This window comes from Anguilla rostrata, chromosome 15, assembly GCF_018555375.3.
Source record: "Anguilla rostrata isolate EN2019 chromosome 15, ASM1855537v3, whole genome shotgun sequence".
Lineage (NCBI taxonomy): Eukaryota > Metazoa > Chordata > Actinopteri > Anguilliformes > Anguillidae > Anguilla > Anguilla rostrata.
In genome coordinates, this window is record NC_057947.1 from 23658358 (window position 1) to 23671449 (window position 13092).

The following is a 13092-nucleotide window of genomic DNA, read 5'->3' on the forward strand; positions in this document are numbered from 1 at the left end:
GCAACACAATCCTCAGATGATTATGCAAAACAGCCTTTTTTGACCAATTCGACCAAAGTCAGAGATGCCTTCAGTGTCTCTCTAAATATGGCAGTGCTTAAAAAGCCTTTTTCAGTCGTCCAGCAGCTCTCAAAGACACAAAGGAGGGAAGAAAACAAGGCCCCGTCTGAACTGGGCAGAGTGAACTTCCAGGAAGATGGAAACACTTTAAAATCCCAGAGTTCAAGTGAATATTAAAGTGGACTTTAATGAACCTCTTCTCTGTATTATATCTCCATGATATACAACTCTGTAGCAGACGTTGTACGGAGTCAGGTGCTTGGTCAAGACAACTCAAGCTATATTAACACTTTTAAAATATTTGTGCGAAGCGAAAGAGGAATTAAATTCATTTGTAACCCTCATTTGTGCAAAGGACTTTTAGCTGAAGAATTAAAATTGCAAAACTGTACCATGATATTTTTTATATTCAACAGGGATTACTATTACCCATGTGGCTTTGTCCACAACTCAGTGTTTAAAGTCTTTTTTTAATATTTACGGAGAAAGTGTTTTATGAAAAATGTATTTAACAAGAATACCAAATAAAGAATGCCTTTGGGAAAAAAAAAAACTTCCACATAAGAACATCGGACAGGCCCAACATGGGGTGGGGGGGGGGGGGGCAAGGTCATGTGGAGACACGCGGGAAACAAAAAAATAATGTCACTGAGGGGAAGAAACTCGGGTCTTCCCCTAATCACTGGGGTGGAGTTTTAAGCAATTCAAATCAGGGAGTGATTATTCAGTGGGGAGAAAGAATGGGGTCAGGGCCGTGGAGGAGTGTAATGTGCGAAAGCGTCTTATCTCGCTTAACGAGACAGAGTTGTAGCAGATCTAGGAACTGAAGATGTCAGAAAAATACCAGGAATTAGGCTTGATTGCCGCCTCACCGTACTAATGGGCAGGCTGTAATGAGCCTAAAATACTTATTATCATGCACATTATCGGACTTATTTGGCAGAACACTTTTGGAGGGATCTCCGCGTTATTATGATGGCTGATCTGGAGTATCAGTCATTAGTTCATTATAGCAGTCGTATGAGCTGTCTCACTCGCCCATTTACACTTGAAAATGCACTAAATTGTGCCACAAATTAGTATTGCTACTTTTTTAAACCAGCAACCAACAATCTCCTTGGTAATGGGAAGGTGCAAGCAGCAAGATGAAAAGCCTTAAATGTGCTTTTAAAAAAGACTCAATAACCCATGCAGTTATTACTGCAACAAACACTAATTATCAGTAGTCTTGTCCTGGGTGTCATTGGGGAGTTTTGATTTCAGCAATGAAATCTGGACATTGTTGTACTTTACCTAATTCAACCACTATGGAGGGGGGGGGGGAGGGGTGCCAAGGAGTTCCTGGCTATCTAGCAAAATCTAAACAAAATGGTATTCTATTTTAGGGATCTGTTTTAATGTATTTGTTTTCATATTATTAGGAAATTACATAGTTCAGACTTTGAGTTAAAATAATCAATGCCTGGTTTACTTATCTCATACCTACTGGAGTCCACTATAGGACTAAGATGCCAATGACAATAGCAACTATTTGTTATAGTCACAATTATTATTTTTTTTAAGTGGCAATAAAACTGGCTACAAATGTACAGCAACTCTATAGTAAAATATCAGAGTGACACATACCATAAATAATAATAAACTTTAATTTGACTCTGCATCTTAACCTTATTATTTTGCATCATTTCTAAGCGTGCTTTCATTAGTATTGTCTCCAAGATCGAGCAAAGTCAAAGTGAGCGGAAATTAATAAATTATTCATGAGATGCTTTTGTTCCAGAGAATTTGCTTCCAGTTCAGGGTGTCCACATTAAATTCTGTGACAACTTTGTAAACCAAAAAGACATGTAGCATTTTGATGAAGTCAAAAGGAGCAAAAAAAACAAGACCAAAGTTTGTCCAGGGAAAGCCTCTCTGCCAGGGTCAAGGTGAGTTTTACAGGTGTCATGCAGTTTGCGCTAATGACAGGGCTGAACTAGCCTCCTCCGCAGACTGTCAGTGGATGCAGGGTAAGAAAGAATAAAACAGAGAGAAAATAAAACCTCCACTTTTGACCCAGGAGGTGAAGCAAAGTATCGTGCATTAGTTAATATGAAGACAGATTTCATATTTCAGTTTGTTCTGCGGAAAAAAACAAGAAAAATATACGACTATGTTTCACGATGTGCAGTTGGCCAGATTGCACGTGAGACCTTTAAATGTACACTTCATTGCCTTTAGGGTAATAGATCCTATGTAGACAAGGGCAGCTCCATTGGCATAAAATGTAAAAAATGTAGACGCAAAACAACTAGCAACTACAGAAGTTACGCAGGCTGACACATGCACAAGGCCTGATTGGAAGTGAGGGAAGCCACAGCAGGAGTTTTAAAAATTGATGTAGCAATATTCAACATTTCAGCATATGTTTAATTCTATTTTCATGTTGCCAGTTCTTCAGTTGCTTTCTCATACAGCATCCTCCCCAAATGTACACACACACACACACACAGTACAATATGTGGTATCAGTTTAACTGTAACCACGTTTCTTTGAGTCCAAGAGGGACTATCAGAATAGCTACCAGATTATATTTAAAACTGTTACTCTGCACATGCTTTGCTATACTTATACAAATGCATACCCACATCTGCAAGCATGCCTGCAAACATATATACACTAGGTAAACAGTTTTATAATGAGGTCATGGCAAAGGAAACGAACACACACACACACACAGATTTGTATGTGCCTTTAATGTCAGACATAAACATGTGTTATTCAGATCACCCTGATCAGTTTTTGCATTTTTTAAAAATCATATAGCGAAGTATTTGTAATATGTAGCGTTTCGGTCTCACATTCGTAATTGCAACATGTGCTCGCGAAAAGTGCTAGAACATCCAAAGCGATATGCACTGTGAATGAATGTGAGTGAATGGCAAATCTTAGCTTTCTGGAAGCACTGAGCTCGTAGACGTAGGTATTACGCGTTAAATGAAGACAATGGTACCGTGCCTAAAATAGACTACAACATATATTTCTCAGTTGTACTGCAGTAAAATATGGAGTTCTGTAGAGGGGAAGGTTTTTTTTTATTTTTTTACCTGGTGAGAAAGTTCAATATTCCCGTTTGGTGACGTTGTTGAGCTTCACATCGCGGGAGTCGATTGCTGCAAAACAACAGATAAAAAACGACCATTCTTATCAGGTATGAAACAGAGCTTTGTGATGCTCCACTACAAATCGATTTTATATAAGTGTCCGTTGCGATGAAGTGTCGGAGACAGTGCATTACCAAGCCCCCGGGTCAGAGGCTAATGGTCCGAGATAAACTCGTGTTCAGAAATCATCATTAAAGCCTAGTACAGAGAGATTTACCTCCAAACGGAGTATTGTCCGGTCGATAGTCGCATTAAAATCGATTTCCACTTTTATATTCCAATTAAGACTACATTTAGCTGCAAGGCCAAGTTGTTTTGACTGCGTTGTGCCCTTTGCTAATCCCAAGATACGCACGGAGGATATATTGCTCTTATTTTTGAGTAAGTTATCACATGTAAGTACATTGCCTCTATGCTTTGCACATTTTAACCTTTTTAAAACCGTCCTTTTTCATTCATGTTGTTTTTCATGTTGAAGTTTTATTAGGTAGGCTTATTATTAGGTTTTGCCGATGGGAATCCACAATCAAGATAGGCTACTCTAATTTGAACGCGTTGTGAGTTATTCTTGATGAATGTACGTCATCATGTTTTTAAACTTAGAGTAACAAATCAAAAGTAACTCCGTCACTCTGAAAATCACATATAGCCTAATAATTCCCAATTAATAAAGAATATCTTTTTCAAAAATATATCCATTCTGCGGCAGAGACGTCAGAACAAAGTAAAAACAATACAATAAGAAAAGCCAATCAAAGCCAATAATAATAATTATTATTATTATGAGTGTTATGATTATCATTATTATTATTATCATTATTATTATTATTATTATTATTGAAGAAGAAGACGAACAATTGTATTATTTGGTGCAGAGCCCTTTTCTTATAATTGCAAATAAAGTGCGCGTTCCGTGAACTATTGTGACCATTGCTGATCAATGATTTCATTCAGGAGCAAAGGTCTTCTGTTTACTTTTATAAATTAACTTTTATGCTTAATTAAAATTTAAGCTAGAGAATGATTCCACTGTGCCATTTCTAAAAAGCGAATTTTGTAACGTCCATTCACAGGGAAAATATTTTTTTCACCTGAAGCAGCTAAGCCTGAGTCTTTGAACACTATTTATTTGTAAAAGGAACGTGAAAAAAACCCGAAATCATTTTACTATTGCATAATATATAGCTAATAAAGTGAGCAGCCTATGGAACAGCCTATGGCTGTGCTCAATATAAGCACAGTTTGCATTAGTCAATGTGGTTTTGTAAACCAAATGTAAACAATTAAACGATTCTATTAATATAGTCTCGTTTAATTACTCTACACTCGAAGACAGTTAATATGCTGTTCAGATTTTCTGTTGCTCTTTATTTTCTGAACAAGATTTATTGCCTCAGCAATTATAGGATGCGCATCCAGTTAACATTGTTATCTGATTTTGTATCATAATCTTTCGCAAATCCAAATAACCGGCAGTAATTACCTAGAGTCAGTAATCACATGTCTACGGGGACTTATCGTAGACGGCCTCAGACGGATATTTTAACTGTGACCAATGAAGTGCAGAACTGAGATAAGGGGGCGGTGGTCACGAAGGGAAGACGCGATTAAACTGAAGGAGCGGAATTTAAACCTACTCTCGGGTAGCCTGATAGTAAACGCAGGTCTGCGGGGCTCCTCTCTCGGCGAGGCACAGACGGAGAAGGTTGACGGACACAAAGCGCCACCGAGGTTTAGTGGAACCATCCTTGTAAAACTGTTCTAATGTGATACACGGCGGGAGGATCAGGAGGAAAACCGCTTGCCATGCACATTTCGCTCGAACGGAGCCCAAAGAGTCAACGAAACGGGATTCTTTTCTTGCACAGAAAGTCGATAATTGGTTTCTCAAGTTTGCTTTTCTTCTCTTCGGTCGGCCTTTTAACAACGTTCAGGACAATTTTAACCTTGTGAAGCGATTTCCCCCAGTCGTCCGACCCAAGTAATCTATCAATGCACATGCAATGATAATTTTACTAGAAAACCGAACCATTGACCACGGGATTACGTTTTAAAAATTGTAACTTCAGCGGCGTACTAACCTATCTATCGTTATTTAATTGCTGTTTTTTGTAACTAAAACTGTTTTGGGGGCAGTCGCACCCGTCCCCTCCTGCCATATTTTTCTCATCTTAAATCCTTATATCAGAGCTTATGAGTGCTGTCTTTAGTCCATCACTTATGATGATGCAGCGCCCACTGGGAAGCTCCACTGCCTTCAGCATCGACTCGCTGATTGGAGGTCCGCCCCAGCCAAGTCCGGGACACTTTGTGTACACCGGGTACCCGATGTTCATGCCATACCGACCGGTTGTTCTCCCGCCGCCGCCTCCACCGCCGCCCGCTCTGCCACAGTCCGCCTTGCAACCGGGACTTCCTCCGACGCACCCCCAGCACCAGATGCCCAGCTTACCGACTGGGTTCTGCTCCAGCCTGGCGCAAGGCATGGCTCTCACCTCCACCCTCATGGCAACACTACCGGGCAGCTTCACCGCCTCTCCTCAGCACCAGGAGGCGGCGAGAAAGTTTGGGTCGCAGTCCCTCCAAGCTGTTTTCGACAAATCTCAGGACATTCGGCTGGAAGGGGACGAGGGAAAGACTTTTCAGGGTAAAGAGGCCACAGTACTGCCCCCCTTCCAAGCGTCAGATCCTGTGCAATCTTCTGTAGGTAAGAGATCTGTATGCTGTCTGGTGTGTAGCTTACAGGACGCTGACGGCTTCTTACTGGGGTATACGTTTTTGATGAAAAATAAATGTCTTCGCTTTGATTTAAGCATCATAAAAGGCCGTTAGTATGGTATCCTCGTCATTGTTCATTTGGTTTATGTGCACATTCTACCACACTCACACCCACAGTAAGAAATAAAATAAAGAAACAGAAAAAAACTATGGTTATTATACTGTCTATACAGAAAATATGTAATTATTAGTTACTTTACATCTTGCAATGGTATGGAACTCATTTTAAAATGTCATTTTAATTTTTAAACATGTTATTTAATGTTTTCAATTTAAAAGATTAGCTATCTAATGTTAAGCCATTTTTATCATTCAAATTTATTTCAATGGAAAGAGAACTCATTTCCGCACTGTTAAACTGTTGAACCTGTCTTGTCATTAATATACACTGACTACAAAAAGACAAAAATAATTTAGGCCTGCAGAATATTACAACCTACATTGTTTTTATAATGGACTCTGTATTTTCTTAAACGAGCGAGTGAAAACAAAACCAAATAAAAAAACTATAAATAGTAGGCCTACGACTTGTTAAATGATTCAGTACACACGTGAACTCCTGTCGATTCATAGATTACTAGCTATATCTTTTGCTTCAAGAGTTCTTCTAAAATGACTGAAGCAATTTCAAGTGATTCCTGATTCTCACATTAAATGCGTTTATTAAAACTCCAATACAGCTTTTTAGGGAATTATGCCTTAGGCTCTGCTCATTTATCAAATTAGCTTATTCTTACGGAATAAGAAAAGGCTAAGCGCCAGTGGTATCTATAAATGTGTATCCAAATTAAAACAAATATTGCATGTTTATTTTTTTAAGAGAAAGAAAGTTGACGTTAGTAACACACAAGTTGAAACATAGCGTCGTGACAAGTCGCCCATTTTGAACAGTTATGTTTCTACATTGAGGGCAATTTAAAAAATGTGGAGTGAAGGCAGGGGACGAAAAGCAATATCAAAATAAAATGGCTCGAAAGCCTACAAAAATGTTAAGGTTCTTATTTCGCTCAAGAAGTATGTTCCTTGGTTAATTTTTTTATCACAAATACTTGTGAAGGAAAGACAATAGGCCCCAGATCAGTTTTTCGTGTTTCTGGTTTATTAATTAGTGTGTGCCGACGGGTGCCATCATTTTAGAGTGACACTAAACATGTGTTGTAAGTTATTAAAAGTGGATTTTCACGCTACAAAAATATCAATCAAGGAGGGCATGATCACGTTAGCTTGCCAGTTGACACAACTTGTCTTTAGCATCCAGTTGTGAGGCCGGGGTGAGAGAAAGCTACCTACTTTTTTGTTACGCTCTATGTCTCGCCTAAGATGCAAGAGTCTAAAGTGGATTGACGACCACCGTCCCTTTCATCGGTACGCGTCTCAGGGTTGCCAACGTGTTTCATTTTGTTTTACGTTGCCTAATTCATGTTACACTTAGGCTAAGAAAAGATACTTAATGTAAGCATTCCTGAGCAAGACAATACAGCATTTCGGTTGTTTTAGTTTAGTCCCAATGAAGGTACATTTTGAGGTTTATCCTTTCAAATTTAACGTCTACCCAATGACAATTTTTTACTCAGCTGGCAAAGCACAAATCAGCGAGATAAAATGTTCCCAATACAAGTTCCACGTTCCACAAATGGATAGCCATATACCATTTTCAAGTGTATAATATCCGTACTAAATACGTCCTCTTTTTATTTTCAGCTAGAACGCAAGGCAAAGATGACCCCAAAGAGGACGAGTGCAACCGCAAAGAGGAGAGTTTCTCAATGGACAGTGATTTAGACTACAGCTCTGACGAAAACATGACCAATAGCGCAATGTGTCAAAAAGAGGACGGGGACGCTAGTGGTGGACTAGACGAGGGCGTCCACGGGCCTAACGGTACTGGTAGTACTACGTCCACGGGGAAGAATAGACGACGGAGGACGGCGTTCACAAGCGAACAGCTGTTGGAACTGGAAAAGGAATTCCACTGTAAGAAATACCTCTCTCTTACAGAGCGCTCTCAGATTGCTCATGCTTTAAAGCTGAGCGAAGTGCAAGTCAAAATCTGGTTTCAGAACAGGAGGGCCAAGTGGAAACGCGTGAAGGCGGGCAACGTCAACTCCAAAACCGGCGAGCCCTCGAGAAACCCCAAAATTGTTGTGCCCATTCCCGTGCATGTCAGTCGTTTTGCAATAAGAAGCCAGCACCAACAGTTAGAGCAAGCGAGACCGTGATTTTTCTTTTTCTGCTATATGAAGGACCAAACACAAATCTGAACAAAATAAATTCCTAAAAACAAACAAAACAACACAAAAATATATACATGATCATTGGGAGAAATACTCGTAATATGTTCATCTTTTGGAGGGCGTGAATAATCATGATTTAGGGGGTCATTCCAGCGAAGTGGCAGAAAAATGCTGCCTTAATCTAGTTAGTGATTTAAATGTGTGGCTTTAGCTTAGCTTTACCATTGAAACGACCCTTCCACTTGGATACATTTTGTTCATTAAACAAAAGAAGACAAAAACGATGACGTATTTATTATCAATTAATTGTGTACATATTGGGGAATACAAGAAATTTAACTGATGGGACCAAATAGAATATATTAGGCTACTGTAAGCCTTCCCGTTGCCAGGAAAGTATACCTGTTTTAAGTTCACAAGTTTTCTTGTGTTTATTTCTTTATAGTGTGTATATAAGCAGATGGGAAAGGCTAGGCTACTGTCTAGTGAGTGTGTTTTTGCAGACCCAAATATTCAAACTAGCCCCAGGATGGATATAAACCTTGCCATAGCACTAAGTAAATTCGACGGAAAAAAATCTGACTCTGCTTGAGCACACTGTACTTGGTGTAGATTGCCTTTCTTTATCTATTAATTATGATGAATTCCACGTTTTATGTTTGCTTGGAACTTTGTACTTTTTTGGCTTAGTGACATTTTAATAAGGCAGAAAGCACGCTGTTAATTTATTTTATATTGTGCAAAACGTAGCAAACATCTGATGAGTTTAAGAATATTGTGTGAATTAAACCTGGACATTAAGCAATTATGTAAATGACGTGTCAGCTTGTTTGTTATTACTGCCCATTAATTTTACAGGACCATGGTCAACAATTATTCTTCAGACAACCCCTGGCGATTTCTTTTCAATCAAACATTCCGCTGTGCAGTAGCCTACTTTGACTTGTCAGTTATATAGTCGATTCACATTATTCACAACCGGAAAATAATATTTCACATGTTTGTTTTTAAATAGTACAGCGATACATCAGTGAACGGTACGCTCTTTCGGGTCATATTAAGCGCACTGTTGATCTCCCGAGTTCATAGGCGATCGCATTGGATAGGCTTCCTTCTGACACAGCAATGGGCATATTATCACAGTTTAAAAACCATCTTCTATATTTATTTGCCATAATAATTTAAATCATATAGCACACTATACAGCTATAGCCTACTTTGTTTTATATATCAATTCCCAATTTGCTATTGATCGGCGCTTTTAAAATGAAACATGTTTTAGCGGCCAGCGGGCCGCTTTAACTTAACAGGTTCTTTAGATTTTTACCGACACAGGGCGTGCTTCTGAACCGCTATTCATGAGGCGCCCAGCTGATTCTCCAAGCTGATTCTTCCAGTGACATGTTTTACACCTCGGTCCTTCAGTTTCCGCTACTGTGTGAAATTAAGGCCAACCGTCCCGTATGTTGGTGCAAATCAACTTATAATATGCCAAACTCTAAATACGCCGAGGAATACCTTCCCTGCCAACGCAATCTCGTGGTGTGACAAGGGGGTGGGCAGAGGTAGCCATGTTAAATGGGACTCAAGGTCACGGGATATGAGGACAACTAATTTCGGTTCCTGCGGTGAGACGTTATCATGAGGGTGTTGATGGAGGTCGTTTCCTTTTTATCAGCCTTGATCTCGTGTTTCACCTTGCCCTGCTTCTCATCTGGGTGATGAAAACATGCCAGTAATGACCCCTTACCCGACCCACACGTGCCGTTCCTCCAAGTCTCCCTCACAATGGCCGCCAAACAACAATGGCCTTACCATAAAGTCTTTGCCTACTTATTTGAGTTGAAGGACTGGGTGTGTTTCGAGTTTAGATGTCGATGCAGGACTACGGATCACCAGACTACATTATTTCCTCTCTCAACTGAACGTTTGGATCATAACCTACCTCTTATATTTCTCTCGACAAATGGCTTGGCTGGATTCGGATTCTTTTAATCTATTTCATTGTGATGTAGGTTAGGCATATATTTAAATTAGCCTCGCCTATATGTCGTAGCCCAACCCCGGCAACATTTCGCATGTTAACCTTATCTGTAAAAGATGACGTGAACATGGTGCCCATTCAAATAATTATTTGTAAATAGGTTTTGCATGCAGTGTAATACAAAACAAAGACATATCTGTTCTTTCATGGAGAAAAGAATTAGGCCACGAACGAAATGACGGCCTACGGCCAACATTTAATGCATGACGCCAATGAGATTATCGCTGTACTTTACAGATTTAATGTTTTGCTTAACTGAAATTAAGGGTCTATACTAAAATGGGAAACACTCGTGAGCGTCTGTAACGTAAAACTGCTTATGTGGGTTACACTGGGGATGTGTGGATATGTAATGTTCATCATTTCATAAATAAAACAAAACACAAATGATGCAATGTGTCGGATTCCCACTGTACACGAAGTCTGTAACAGTGACTGACGACAAATCCCCCGTGGAATAGCCCTTTATCATTCCTAACAAACATTCTTAATTTAACTAATTCTTTCATGAAATTCAACACCCCCAGCATTACTGCTAAGCGTCATTTTCACTGGATCTTAGATCTTAATTTCCCACCGACGTGTATGTTTTACGACGGCATTTCCTGACGGTCATTGTGTCCTCACTGTGACAGCAAAAACCCCGAGGGCATTTGCGGTATCGTAGGAGCCACATAGTATTTATTACGAGCAAACAAAACAAGCACCAACGCAAAAGGCTATGGATATGTCAACGAGAGTCCGAGTGGGCGGCTGTATTTGAGAAGTTGGGGGGAGGAACATTCGTGTTTGCACTAATCACATTCAGGGACGCTGATGCCAATGAGCGCACGGTGATTAGGCTACTGTCAAATTGGTCAGTATAACCCCCTGGACATTTATTAACGCTGAGCACTGTCATCACTTGCGGTTTAAAAAAAAAAAATTTAATTACTCATATATTCTGTATATCTGTATTTCATGTTTATAATGTAGTTCACACTCCTATGTGCAAACACATCCTTTGGCTTTATATTTTAAAATTTCTCTAGCATATTTTTTATTAAATTGAAATACTATCTAGTCAATCCTGCAGAAATGGTGAATTATTGTAAAGGGCAGATTTATGAGCGGAGTTCATGTTCGGGGTGAGCACTGCTGACAGGGGAACAGATGAGCTCTCATCAGGCGCTCATCGCCCCCCCCTTACAGACATCCCCCAACCAACACACACACACACGCAACACACGCTTCCTTCTCGCCCATCTCCCCTGTGATCAATTAAGATCTGTACAGATAGGCAAACATAAGCGATCTGGTAGAATCCTAGTTGTACCACAAACGTGGTGCAAAATGACCAGGGTAGAAGAATGTGTGTGTGTTAGTGTGTGTGTGTGTGTGTAGTGGGTGTGAATTTAGGGGGTGGTGTTGCCAGAAACAAGAGAAGAGGGAGGCACAAGCAAAGTGTGAAAGAAGAGCATGAGAGAGAGAGAGAGAGAGAGAGAGAGAGAGAGAGAGATTTGACAATTGCTTGGCTCTAATGAATTTTTTTGCAAATTGTAATCAAGCCCGGCCGTCTCGGATGGCTGATAAATGAGACCCGAGGGGATTGGCCAGGACCTCAGCTTTTCACTCTAGCATGTCCCTCCTGTACTAAATTAACAGCAACTTGTCTGAGCTTCAAATTAACTCCCAATGATTAATACTGATGGAGGGCGAGCCTTGAGACTAGCGTGTCCTAATAGAGGCTGGCTTGAGAATGCTGCTGGAAATGAATGCAGTTACCCCCCACACGCACAAGCAAACGCACACGCGCGCACATACACGCGCAAGCACCACACGGCTTCCCTTTTACACACGTGAATGCCACATATGCACAAAATGCATCTGCACAACTGTCCTGTATGCAGTCATTTGTGAAATGTTATCTCATTGCTTCGCAAAACAAACGCTTAAATAATATAGTTGCATTAATTGTAGTTGCAACATCAAAGCACATAGAAAGCGCTTTCATTTTCAATTTATGCTTCGATATTTTTTAAAAACCCACCATAAAATCACATAACTTTTTCATGTAGACAAGAACATTATGTCTGTATCAGTTTTAAAAAATGTACATTATTGTTAAATTATTTTTTGATCATGTGAGAAACACCATGATGACACACATGATCTCAAACTAATCTGTCACCATATGAAATATTTTCTTACTTCATTTAAAATAAATTGCTTTAAAAATATATGATTTTAGACAATGGAGCAATAAAAATTTCACAATGAGATTCACAATGGTATATACTGCGGCCTCTTTCCCTTGCAGTTGAAAGTAATCAATTCCAATTGCATTTACTTAGGCCTTTAATATATACATTCCAGCCCATTCATATTTGCAATGCTCCGTGGCAACTGAAATTTGCATTCAAGGAGACAGGGCTAAAGTCGAACTGAATTCAGTTTCTGCACATATACAGACGACTGAACAAATCAGTTCTCATTGATCACATAGCGCCAATATAATATATGTTTGCAATGAGGAAGTGCCCGTGTGGGCTGTCAGTTATGACCTGGAAACCGTAACCAGGCCAGAGACGGTCATTCAGCGGCTGAATGTAAAGAGGAACGTTAGCACATTTGACTTATTTATTGACATTGATGAAATTGGCCTGATAAACAGGCCTGAGTCATGTTGAATACAGTCCTCATTTCTTTGTCGGGCATTGTAAACATGCTGTGTCACTGACTATTTTGAGGCCATTTTTGTATCGATGTGCCCTAAACCAGATAAATAGCCAAGGGTGAGAACTGTTAACTCAGTGTCAACATCTGGAAGTCATACTGCAAGTTAATCAAGCTT

General features: G+C 39.7%; 1 protein-coding gene across 1 annotated transcript; it reads left to right on the plus strand.

Annotated features, from left to right (window-relative positions):
* Nucleotides 1-4748: 4748 nt before the first annotated feature.
* On the plus strand, nt 4749-9029 carry gbx2 (gastrulation brain homeobox 2). The gene is made up of 2 exons (XM_064311080.1): nt 4749-5910; nt 7683-9029. Exons 1-2 carry the CDS (start codon nt 5397-5399, stop codon nt 8198-8200), a joined length of 1032 nt encoding a protein of 343 aa, XP_064167150.1. The 5' UTR covers nt 4749-5396; the 3' UTR covers nt 8201-9029.
* The last annotated feature ends 4063 nt before the right edge of the window (nt 9030-13092 follow it).